This window comes from Magnolia sinica, chromosome 1 (assembly GCF_029962835.1).
Source record: "Magnolia sinica isolate HGM2019 chromosome 1, MsV1, whole genome shotgun sequence".
In the NCBI taxonomy this organism is placed as follows: Eukaryota; Viridiplantae; Streptophyta; class Magnoliopsida; order Magnoliales; family Magnoliaceae; genus Magnolia; species Magnolia sinica.
The window spans coordinates 104,602,215-104,614,946 of record NC_080573.1 but is presented as its reverse complement, the minus strand read 5'-3'; the positions used below and the strand labels follow the sequence as shown (position 1 = coordinate 104,614,946).

Genomic DNA, 12,732 nt, shown 5'->3' with positions numbered 1-12,732 from the left:
GTCTTCATCATAACTGCGCCAAAAGTGCAGTTTTTTACAGGTTATGAACTTTTCTATCTATTTTTTATTTGCATTTGTATGAATATTTTCGAAACTTGATATGATTGATATGCTTGAGATGCGATATGAGTTATCAAAATTATGAATTAATGGTGTTGCATGTTTTTGAGATGTGATTTGTTCCCTGTTTAAAAGAAGTCATGTATATGATTTGTTCCCTGCTCACTCTATTGAAGTTGTTTGCTTGAAATAGAGTTCGGTGCTCATTTTGATTGTTGATGGTGACCGAATGTATCCTTTGATTTTCTTGCTGCAATGTTTTTTTGCTTATTTCACAAGAATAGCAGTGGGAACAAACTGTTTTATTTTTTTCTGATTTAATTGTACTCATAAGATTCTATAACCACATTTGAGTTCTCTGGTTTTCATCCAATCCACACACAAATAGTATAGAAGCAACTAAAGAGAAGGGACTTTTCTATGAGTACCTCTATACATAGCCACACGCCCAATCTTGCACGTATGTGGGACATACAAGCTGTTCACTAAGACTGCATGGATGATGATGATCATCATCATCTAAACTTTATCCCAATTAATTGAGGTCGGCTACTCTAATCATGTTCTACCATTCTACTCTATCAAAGACCATGTCCTCAGACACTAGAGATAATCATGTTCTATCCGATGTTAATCTTGAAATATCATATTCTTTTCTATTCAGTAGCAATTTGTCGATTTCACTTGTAGAAACAGCATTACAACTCAAAAAGAGGGGGTGTATAGTCTTTCCTTAACATGCATCACCAACATACAAATCCTCATTGCATTTGGATTGAACAAGATATGCGTCAAAATGACCGTGAATCAACACGGAATAGGTGGGAATGACCGTGATATGCATGGAAATGACCATGAAGTGAGGCGAATGGACCGTGAAATGCGTAGAAATGACCGTGAAGTGAAGGGGCATGATTGTGCATCAACAGGGAATAGGCAGGAATGCCCGTGATATACATGGAACTGACCGTGAAGTAAAGCGAATGGACCGTGAAATGCACGGAAATGACGGTGAAGTGAAGGGGCATGACCGTGTATCAACACGGAATAGGCGGGAATGACCGTGATATGCATGGAACTGACTGTGAAGTGAAGCGAATGGACCGTTAAAAATGTGCGGAAATGACCGTGAAGTGAAGGGGCATGACTGTGTATCAACACGGAATAGGCGGGAATGACCGTGATATGCATGGAACTGATCGTGAAGTAAAGCGATTAGACCGCAAAATGCGTCGAAATGATCGTGAAGTGAAGGGGCATGATAGTGAAATGCATCGAAATGACCGTGAATCAACACGGAATAAGTGGGAATGACCGTGATATGCATAGAAATAACCGTGAAGTGAAGCGAATGGACTATGAAGTGTGCAGAAATGACCGTGAAGTGAAGGGGCATGACCGTGAAATGCGTCGAAATGACCGTGAATCAACACGGAATAGGCAAGAATGACCGTGGTATGCATGAAAATGACCGTGAAGTGAGGCGATTGGACCGTGAAATGCGCGGAAATGATCGTGACGTGAAGGGGCATGACCGTGAAATGCGCCGAAATGACCGTGAATCAACACGGAATAGGCCGGAATGACCGTGGTATGCATGGAAATGACCGTGAAGTGTAGCGATTGGACCATGAAATGTGCGGATATGACCGTGAAATGAAGGGGCATGACCGTGAAATGCGCCGAAATGACCATGAATCAACACGGAATAAGCGGGAATGACCGTGGTATGCATGGAAATGACCGTGAAGTGAAGCGATTGGACCGGGAAATGCGTGGAAATGTCTGTGAAGTAAAGGGGCATGACCATGGAATGCATCGAAATGACTGTGAATCAACACGGACTAGGCGGGAATGACCATGGTATGCATGGAAATGACCGTGAAGTGAGGCGATTGGACCGCGAAATGTGCGGAAATGTCCGTGAAGTGAAGGGGTATGACCGTGAAATGCGCTGAAATGACCGTGAAATGTGCCGAAATGACCGTAAATCAACACGGAATAAGCGGGAATGACCGTGATATGCATGGAAATGACCGTGAAGTGAGGCGATTGGACCGTGAAATGCGCGGAAATGACCGTGAAGTGAATGGGCATGACCGTGAAATGCGCCGAAATGACCGTGAATCAACATAGAATAGGCCGGAATGACCGTGATATGTATTGAAATGACCGTGAAGTGAGGCGATTGTACTACGAAATGCGCGGAAATGACCGTGAAGTAAAGGGGCATGACCTTGAAATACGCCGAAAAGACCGTGAATCAACATGGAATAGGCGGGAATGACCGTGATATGTAAAAGACCGTGAATCAACACGGAATAGGCGGGAATGACCGTGATATGTATGGAAATGACCATGAAGTGAGGTGATTGTACAGTGAATGCACGAAAATGACCGTGAAGTGAAGGAGCATGACCGTGAAATGCGCCGAAATGACCGTGAATCAACACGGAATAGGCGGGAATGACCGTGATATGCATGGAAATGACCGTGAAGTGAAGCGATTGGACCGTGAAGTGTGTGGAAATGACCATGAAGTGAATGGGCATGACCGTGAAATGCGTCGAAATGACCGTGAATCAACACGGAATAGGCGGGAATGACCGTGACATACATGAAAATGACCGTGAAGTGAGGCGATTGTACCGCGAAATGCGCCGAAATGACCATAAAGTGAAGAGGCATGACCGTGAAATGAGCCGAAATGACCGTGAATCAACACGGAATAGGCGAGAATGACCGTAATATGTATGAAAATGACCGTAAAGTGAGGGAATTGTATCGCGAAATGCGAGGAAATGACCGTGAAGTGAAGGGGCATGACCGTGAAATGCGCCGAAAGGACCGTGAATCAACACGGAATAGGCGGGAATGACCGTGATATGCATGGAAATGACCGTGAAGTGAAGCAATTGGACCGTGAAATGCGCGGAAATGACCATGAAGTGAAGGGGCATGACCGTGAAATGCGCCGAAATGACCGTGAATCAACACGGAATAGGCGGGAATGACCGTGGTATGAATGGAAATAACCGTGAAGTGAGGCGATTGGACCGTGAAATGCGCGAAAATGACTTTGAACTGAAGAGGCATGACATTGAAATGCGCCGAAATGACCTTGAATCAACACGAAATAGGCAGGAATGACCATAGTATGCATGAAAATGACCGTGAAGTGAAGCGATTGACCGTGAAATGCATGGAAATGACCATGAGTGAAGGGAATTGACCGTGAAATGCATGAAAATGATCATGAATCAAAACAGAATCGCTGGGATTGGCCATGAAATGCATGGAATTGATCGTGAAATAAATGAAATGAATGAAATTGACCGCGAACTGATTGAAATTGACCGCGAAGTGAATGAAATGGATTTTCGACCATAGATCTGATGGAATCTTGAAAAATAACCAAGTTGGTTGGCTAAAGTAGCTTCTCCTACCCCAAAATCATATAGGGTGCGTCAAGTAACTAATTTTGGTTTAGAAGATATTCTTGTTAAATGAATAAAGAAATAAATGAAAAAAAGAGAGAAATTTTTTTTTATATGCTTATATATACATATTTATATAAATATGTATTAGAGAAAATTGTAGGTAGAATAAATTTATCCATGTAAAAAAATTTACAAAAATTAAAAAAAAATAATCATAAACTGGCACAGACTACAGATATGGTTACGGTTATAATCCTAGCTATTGGTCATATCACCTTCGATACATATCGAATACTCTTCGATATGTATCGAAAATTGCAGAATTTTTGAGGCAAACTTGCTGGACAGTTCTAGGCCTTTTTCGATTAATCAAAAGACCTTCAATACATATTGAAAGACATATCGAAAGACCTTCGATACCTATAAAAGGATATATTGAAACAGCGGGGGCTATGGCTATGGCTATGGCTATAATCCGTAGATATAGAAAACACACTAGCCATAAGTTCCTGACCTAATTATTTATTATTATTTTATTTTTTACCGTTGTAATCCCCATCGCTTTTTATGGGTTCTATTATGAGGTATGTGTTATATCCAAACTGTCCATATATTCGACGAATTCATATTAAGGCTTGGGACGAAAAATAAGATAGATCTAGCTATCAAGTGGACCACACTGTAAGAGGCTGTAGAGGATTGAACGTCTACCATTGAAACCCTTCTAGGGGTCTAGGAAGTTTTGAATTATTATGAAATTTGTTTTTCCTCTTCATCTCTGTGACCTTATGAATAGATTGGATGGAAAATAAATGTTATGGTGGGCCCTACAAAATTTTTAACGGTGAAAATCAATTTTCACGTTGCTCTTTGTGATGTGGTCCAGTTGATCTTTGAATATATATATATATATTTTTTGATAATGCTCCCAAATGATCTCGAAATATGGATGAACGTCGTGGATATAATAAATACGTAACTGTGGGGCCCATGTAACTTTGATATCTTTTGAACCGTTCGTACAACTCGGAGTTCGAGGAGTGTCAGCGCTAGCCATCCGTACAGCTGGGGCTTATTTTTGCATGGTAAAATAAGGTGGGCGGTCTCGTAAATGGGCCACAAATGGGGACGCGGATTTCCTGCGAAAGCCTTTCGTAGGAAGTTCCTGCGTTGGGAACGCACGTGGGGCCACTGGGATGTTTATGAGAAATCATCACCGTCCATCCATTTTGTGAGTTCATTTTAGTACATGAGGCCAAAGATGAACTGTATCCACTGCTCAAGTACACCGAAAACGTGATAATTAAACGTCCACAGTTGAAATATTCGTGGGGGTGACAGAAGTTTTGAATCATGATAATATTTATGTTTTCAGTTCATCCCAGTAGGAATGATGTTGTTAACGGTGTGGATGGCATGTAAACATCACTGTCGAACCCAGGGAGGTTCCAACGGTAGGAATTTTCCTAATTACTTTTTCTTTTAGTACGGCCCACTTAAGTCTTGGATCCTATCCAATTTTGGTATAATCTCCTAAAATTATCTCACAAAACGGATGGACGGAGTGGATTCCCAAAAAACATTACGGTGGACCCCATCTGCATTCCCAGCGCAGGAACTTCCTGGGAAAGGCTTTCGCAGGAAATCCGCGTCCCACAATGTGATGGGTCGTACAGTCGCAAAATTCTCCATTCTGGATGGGGCCACTGTGATGTTTGTTAGAAATCCAATCCGTCCATCCGTTTTTTGAACTCATTTTAGTACACGAGGCCGAAAATGATTAAGATCCAAAACTCAAGTGGGCCATACTAGATGAAACAGTGGGGAAAGGAATTCCTACCGTCGAAACCTTCCCAGGATCCACCTTGATGTTTATATTCCATCCAAACCGTTTATAAGGTCATTTTCACTAAGATGAAGTGAAAAAACCAAGAAATTAAACCGATACAAAACTTTTGTGGCCATATAAATGTTTCAACGGTGGTCACTAAATTCCCACTGTTTCCTCTCGTGTGGCCCACTTGAGTGTTTGATCCTCCTCGTTTTTGGTGGCATATCCTAAAATGAACTCAAAAAACGGATGGATGGAGTGGCTTTCTCACAAACATCGTAGTGGACCCCACATAATCTTGCGCAGGAACTTCCTGCGAAAGGCTTTCGCAGGAAATCCGCGTCCGGTGTAGCTTGCCGTTGGTGGAATCAGGACCGTCCAGCTGGTTGGCTTACATGCCTACCGGCAGAACGACCATCCTGATTGGATTGTTCAAGTATTCTGATTATCAGACATTTCCCCTTTGAATCTAGATCGTTGACCAGTTCCGTGGCCATTACCCAGTGCTAATGATTTTTTTCTTTAGGATAAACGGTTAGGATTGTCTGATCACTGGGATTTTTGGGTTTGAGCGACATCCAAGACGGGTTGATAGGGAACGGATTGGCTACTCCCCCTGACACCAGCCCCATGGCTGGTGGTCGGTGCTTTGTGGGCCCACTATAATGTACGTGTTTTATCCATTCCGTTAATCCATTTTTACAGATTATTTTATATCTTTACACAGAAAATGATAGGGATATAAATCTTAAGTGAGCCACACCACAGGACAAAAATAATAAATGGATATTCACAATTAAAATCCTCCTAAGGCCCACTGTAATGTTTATTTGACATCTAATCTGTTAATTTGGTCATAAAGACCCAGATGAAGGGAAAAAATAAATATCAACTTGATCCAAAACTTTTATGGCACCCAAAACGTTTTTAATGGTCAAAATTCATTCAACACTGTTTCCTGTAATGTGGTCCCCTTGAGATTGAGATATACTTCATTTTTTTTATCATGCCATAAAATGATATATAAAAATAGATGGACAGCATGGATGACACACATACATCATGGTGGGCCCCACAGAGCACCGACCACCAGCCAATGGCTGGTGTCAGGGGGAGTAGCCAATCCGTTCCGTGATACGAGGGACTTCCATTGAAGCACGTGAATTCCGCGTGATGCGGCAAGGAAGGTTTAGTACGATCCAAAAACTGGTGTGTAAGGACGCATATTGCTTTGTGACTGAACGAAACTGGATTTGATTGAGCCACGTGCCCTGTAAACCTGGGACGCGGTTTGGCCAGTGACGCTGCCACTAGCTAGTGGTCGGTTCTCTGTGGGCCCCACCATGATGTATGTTTTTCATCCATGCCGTCCATCTGTTTTCCAAGATCATTCTAGGGCTTGAACCCAAAAATGAGGTACATCTAAATCTCAGGTGGACCACACCATAGGAAAACAGTAGTGATTTAATGTCCACCATCAAAATCCTCCTAGGGTCCACTGCAATGTTTATTTGACATCCAAACTGTTGATTGGACCATAAAAACATGGATGAAGGAAAAAAAATCAGCTTGAGAAGTTTTTAATGGTGATTGTTCAATCAACAGTTTCATGTAATGTGGTGTACTTGAGATCTGGATCTACCTTATTTTTAGTATATGAAAAAACAGATGGACGGCATGGATGAAAAACATACATCATGATAGGTCCCACATAGCACCGACCACTACGCAATTCGCTGACCTGTTTAAAAGTTGTATCGGTCAGCAGGTCAGCCTGAAACACCCAACGCAGAGAGGACCGGCTGGAACAGTTTGAAATCCAGGTCGAAGCAAGCCCCAAGCCTAGCCTCTTGAAAAGCACTAGATAAGAAGAGGAGTTCATATAACCCAAAGCTCTGTGGGGCCCACCGTAATTTCAATTTGAAATCTGCTCTGTCAAAAAGTTTTGCCAACTCCAAAATAATGAGAGAGATCCAAGACAACAAATAGTGGGGAATGACTTCACACACAAGTTTTCGTTCTCCCCACTGATTTCCTGTGGTGTGGTTTACTTTAAATCTTGGATGCATGATCTGATGAAAATGATAGACGTGGACACCTTGGTGACCGACACAAAACTCGCAATTGCAAGTGCTTACAAACAAAGTAAGGTTAAAGCAGGATGAAAATAGGTCGATTGGGTTGACCTGATCCAAACCGGAACCTGATTGTTGAATGGATCCACTTAGGCCCATCCTTAAATGGGCCCAACCCAGGTCCAGGCCTCACCTTGACACATAAAAATAGTTAAAACGGTCTAATTAAGTAATTATAACGACTGTTGAACGATATCTATTGGCAGTTTTCTTCTTCTTCTTCTTTTTTCTTTTTGACAGATTACTTCATACAAAGATTTGTTTTTAAAGCACCCTAAATCCATTTCTAAGATAGTATAGAATCTTGTGCTCTTCGAGCTCATTTGATTTAAACACTATATACAACCAACATATTTGCAGCATTATTTGTGTAGAAACCCAGCTATAAAATTTTCTACCCAACATAAATCTAACTTATTTGATAGACGGGCAGTACCTGGAGTGGACCTCTCTCTCTCTCTCTCTACACACACACACACACGACTCGTCTGGTCTACGGACTTTTCCTTCTTGTTAAAAAAATAAAAAATAAAAAAAGATCAAAATCTATTGATGATATGAAAACTTCTGGATAGGTATCCAACATTTCAACTTAAGGACAGTCTCGATCATTTACTATATGGCACTGGACACAGCATCCTCAACCTTTCTCCTCCTACACTGACAATTCCAACATCTTACTGTTAGTTTGGATGATGGAGATTAAGCCTAACCCATTTTTGGTGGGGCCCATGTCCTGCACATCCACATTCTCCATGCAGAGAAAAACATGGGCTAAAGCGCAGCAGGTCAGACATGGAGAAGATGGAGCCTAAATCCCTGTTGGAGGAGATGTCCATTTATTAGATGGTTAGTATGATCCAACCTAAGCAAGTATTTTACTACTGGCCAATCAATGGTAGGGCACGTATGATGGGTGGTTCAGATCAACATACACATGCCACATGTATGCTACGGATAATTCCCAAGGCATGAAAATGCCTATGTGCAAAATAATGAATAATCAATCACCTACACCACAGTCCTAACATTTGGGTTTCTTGAACAGTATTGAAGTCAAACACTGCAAAATTCACTTTTACCCAGGAGCTCAAAAATTACAATTCTACAATTACAAGTCTGTGGTTACAATAGGAGCCAGAACTGCTAGCATGTTGCCAGCAAGCTCTTTCTGCTTTCATTGCTACGAGTTTTTTACCACCCCTGCAGGTTTTTACCAATTTGAAATTTTTTTAAAAAAAAAAAAAAAAAAAAGGGGCGAGGAATTATGAGCTTCGCATCAAAGGATCCCAAATACCAACCACAACCCTTCAAAGCCCACCGCAGATACATATGCCAAACAGACGCCTTGATATCACTGATAGCAACTGCTGCTGAATCCCATGCGCCACTCCAGAAATGCAACACCTTGTTTACACAGTCGTTTGGGTTCTTTTTTTCTACATCACCTTCTCCGACGGATTGGCGTGCCAGATCTCGACCGCCTCCCTCTGCAATAAGATAGAAATGGTGTCAGATAGGATGGAAGCGTTCTGGAATTAGTCTAACAATGGCCACCCAATACTCCCAGTTTGAGAATCCGAAGAACCCATGCATTCAATTCACCTGGATGTTAGTGTTATGATGCACGGATGCCTCATGAACTTTTTTGTTTTAACACAACCTCAACCTTAAAAATGGAAAGGTCGGCATCTTACCTGGCCTCTAGAGAAGAGTAAGGGGAATGCCTGCGCTGAGAATGCTTGCTATGTGGAGACCGCGAAACTTGTCTAGAAATAAAACATCATCATACTGATATGGTAAGTCAAACAATTCAAAATACAAATATTAACCTGTATATAGTCTAGCCAGTCAGTACTCCATTAGGACCGACCTGTAGAAATATCATCATTTTCTTCAAATGAGGTATATTGAGATCTTTTAGAATCAAATCATGCAAGTATAATGACTCCAACGAGGAGAGAGGGCAAAAAAAGAAAAAAAAAGCAAAAAAAAAAAAAAGATCTCAAATACCCAGAGACTGCTCCAACAGATTTGGCAAATAGGTCCAGAACATCAAAAGCTGGCATGATATGACATGTTCCACCAAGTCAACTGTAGGAGTAATTTAGCTTTCTATAGATTGCATTGGGGCATAGTTCGTTCCTTGCATCATGGATTCAAATACATGCAATTCTGATATGATAATGGAGAAGACCCATCAAAACAGAAATGAAAAGTGGGGTGAAGAAAAAAGAGATGTCAAGATTCAAGGAAGATGGAACATCAACAAGTGAGCTACGCTCTTCTTTTCAGGGAATAGGGCTGAAGTGCCCTATGCCTCCGAGCACCGACATACAGAAGATGCAAAGAATGTGACACTATGCATTTTGACAAAGTTTAGGTTCAGGAGTCATGACTGAAGTTTGGAAAATAAAAAATAAATGATAAAAAATTTCTTCGGTTCTTTTACTTGTAATTCTTAAATCATATCATTCGCTTCTGCTGAAATTATGCGAACCATTACAACAAAACAAAGAGCTAGCATTTTGATTTGAGCAAGGGCATAAGCATATTCCCAAGGCCCCATCTCCGATGAGGAGATACTTTTGACAAAGCTACTAGGTCTTCGATGAGGCTCTGGAAAGCGAGTTGGATAAAATCTTGAACGCCTCATAGGTGGTAGGGAGTGATGCTGCTGAATGAAAGTAACCTCAAACGCATGGTGCAAAAAATGATGCAACCATGGAATTGGCTTTGCTAGTAATGCAGTTGATCTTGATCTCTAAGGAGGGGGAGTTCAACCTTATCTCTACTGTATATAAACGAATAGCAAACAAACAAATTCTGACCATGCAATTAGTTCTATGAGTGTTAAACTTTGAGATTTAATAGGATTTTTCTTTTTGTGAGATTTAATAGGACATTAGAAGGGATAAGTCAGGGTTATTTTGGGAGTTCTAAAATGTGTGAGCATGTCAACTGACGGCTCCAATTTACCCATCGAGCACAATCGAGTGGTGAGGATTTCTTTTACATGCATGCAAGTAGCCCACACATTCTCCCCCTTCCATGCGTCTAGCCAGCACCCACATCCTATGTCTAGCCCAACTCTCTCCTCTCTTCTCTCTACATGCAGCCGTAGCATCTTTATCTCTCTGCGTCTAGCCGTAGCGGCTCTCTCCCTCTCCCAGATAACCTAGCAACCAAATAGCATTTTGAGAGTCTAGATCACTAAAGGCCCACAAAAAAGTGATCAGGAAATACTGACATCCGTACTTTGACCATGAGTAATTCGGCACAATTGAGTCTCGATTTACCAGCCAAGCCAGTGAAGAATAATTAAAAAGCGCTGCTATCATCCTTAACACCCCACTGGTACTGAAGGTCCCGAGATTGCTGGAAGAGCACCCATCCACATTTAACTTCACCTCCCTTTCAAGGGCTTATTCCAAAAATCAATTTTTTTGAGATTCTTGTGCAAAGTCACACCAATAACCACACCACAATCCAGAGAGATTAGACATGGTCCCCCTACAAAGCCTCTGTGATACGCCAGCAGGAATGGATGATTGTCGAGAACTCTTTTGTCTTGTCCCTCTAAAAGCCCCACAATAGCATGGGCAAACATGCTCCAAATGATTCTGCCTCTTGGATTACAGGGACCATACACCATCGCCCCAAAAGGTCCAAGATCAATTCTAAAGGACCCAATTGATGCTGAAAAACCGAAAAAAAGACCACATCTCCCAAGACGCTTGCAATGGAGAAAAAGATTACTTGTCAACTTCGCTCCATTCCGACACGAAGAAAATTGATGCATCCAAGCTTCCCATCACACGTGTACTACCAGAGGTCAAAACTAGGTCCCATGCGCAGGTGTGATCATGGAGCGTATGCATAAGGGAATCCCAGGAATTTTTTAAAAAAAAGTCCACGTATATGTAGTTAGTGTTCTAGTAAGGAGTCTTTTGGTTGTTTTTACTTTTATTTTTTAATTCCTATGCTTCTAGAAGTTAGGCATCATCTGTAAAAACTTTAGAAATTATAAGTGTTAACTCTAAAACAGATAAAGAGTTGGAAGTCTTGTAGGTCTCTTGCGCAAATATGGTGTAGATATAAATAATGAGTTGGGAGTCTTGTGGGTCTCTTGTGCAAATATGGAGAACATCTACATTCTCCTGTGGAGTGTGAGAGCAGTTGACTAGAGGGGAATTACAAGACCCTTGAACAGAGGTTATGAGCAGTATACTTAAGTTGGAAAACTAGATCTCAAGTTTCCACACCATTGTTCTTCTGTTGGGCACACTGTATACCAACTGTGCCCCAGAAATATCTGATATCAGAAGATCCTGGCCACCAGTTTGGATATGGATTGTTGCTGGCTTCTCTTCCTACCCATATATTTTTAGGCCATAATATGAAAGGTGAGGGTGGTCTTATAGAGAACTTTGAAGTCATGGCCCACTAATGTGAGGCCCAATGGTGGCTAAAACATGACCTCACTTGTCCAAACAGAAAAGTGAAAACCTGTTCATTCCAAAATCAATGATCACATCTTTCTTCTTGAATCTTGACGAGAATAATCCCTTTGCTACCAGACTGTTGATCTGGCATCCCACGTGGGTGGACCATGGTGAGAAAAGAAAAACGAAATAGTCATGGGATAATCTTAACCGTCAGTCCACAATCAACAGAAAAAACACAACTGTTTTCCAATGTGGATTGATGGAATCACCTTTTCATGTGAGGTGCATCAGATGAAAGGTCTGGATCAGTAACCGTGGAAGAAGTTGCAGAGAGAGAGAGAGTTGTCACTGAGCTACAGAGCTTCTTTGGGGGGGGCAGAGAGAGAGAGAGATATGACGAAGAACGACGACAATGCTGCCACCGCTCTATGGTATGGGTGATAGAAGGGGCAGAAATTATTCTTTTTCTAAGTAAAATTAGAGTTCTCTTGACTTCTGCACCAAGAACGACGACAATGCTGCCACCGCTCTATGGTATGGGTGATAGAAGGGGCAGAAATTATTCTTTTTCTAAGTAAAATTAGAGTTCTCTTGACTTCTGCACCAACGATATTAACAGGCCTTTTGGAGTTTGAAAGTAATCATTTTATTTAACAGTGGCAACCAAACACCCAATAACCTGTGCTTAGTGCCCAAAAAATGGGCGGAAATGATTATTAATCATTTTTTGTGGCCCCAAACCTTTTCCAAATCAACCTTACAAATAATATTGCAGGAATCACTTCTTTTTCAGGCGTCAATGCATTCAATGGCAATGA

General features: G+C 41.4%; 1 protein-coding gene across 5 annotated transcripts in view; it reads right to left on the bottom strand.

Moving 5' to 3' along the window:
• Positions 1–8,516: 8,516 nt before the first annotated feature.
• Positions 8,517–12,732, bottom strand: part of LOC131252967 (uncharacterized) — a 44,451-nt gene continuing 40,235 nt past the window's right edge. For 2 of the 5 annotated variants that reach the window (XM_058253772.1, XM_058253782.1), the window contains exons 11-12: positions 9,164–9,235; positions 8,517–8,956 (exon numbers count right to left, since the gene is read on the bottom strand). In XM_058253772.1, coding sequence (XP_058109755.1) covers positions 8,911–8,956; positions 9,164–9,235 — 118 coding nt within the window. In that variant the 3' untranslated portion in view covers positions 8,517–8,910. Of the gene's footprint in view, positions 9,340–12,732 lie in introns of all 5 variants that reach the window. The other 3 variants (XR_009174784.1, XM_058253798.1, XM_058253790.1) reach the window with 3 other exon arrangements.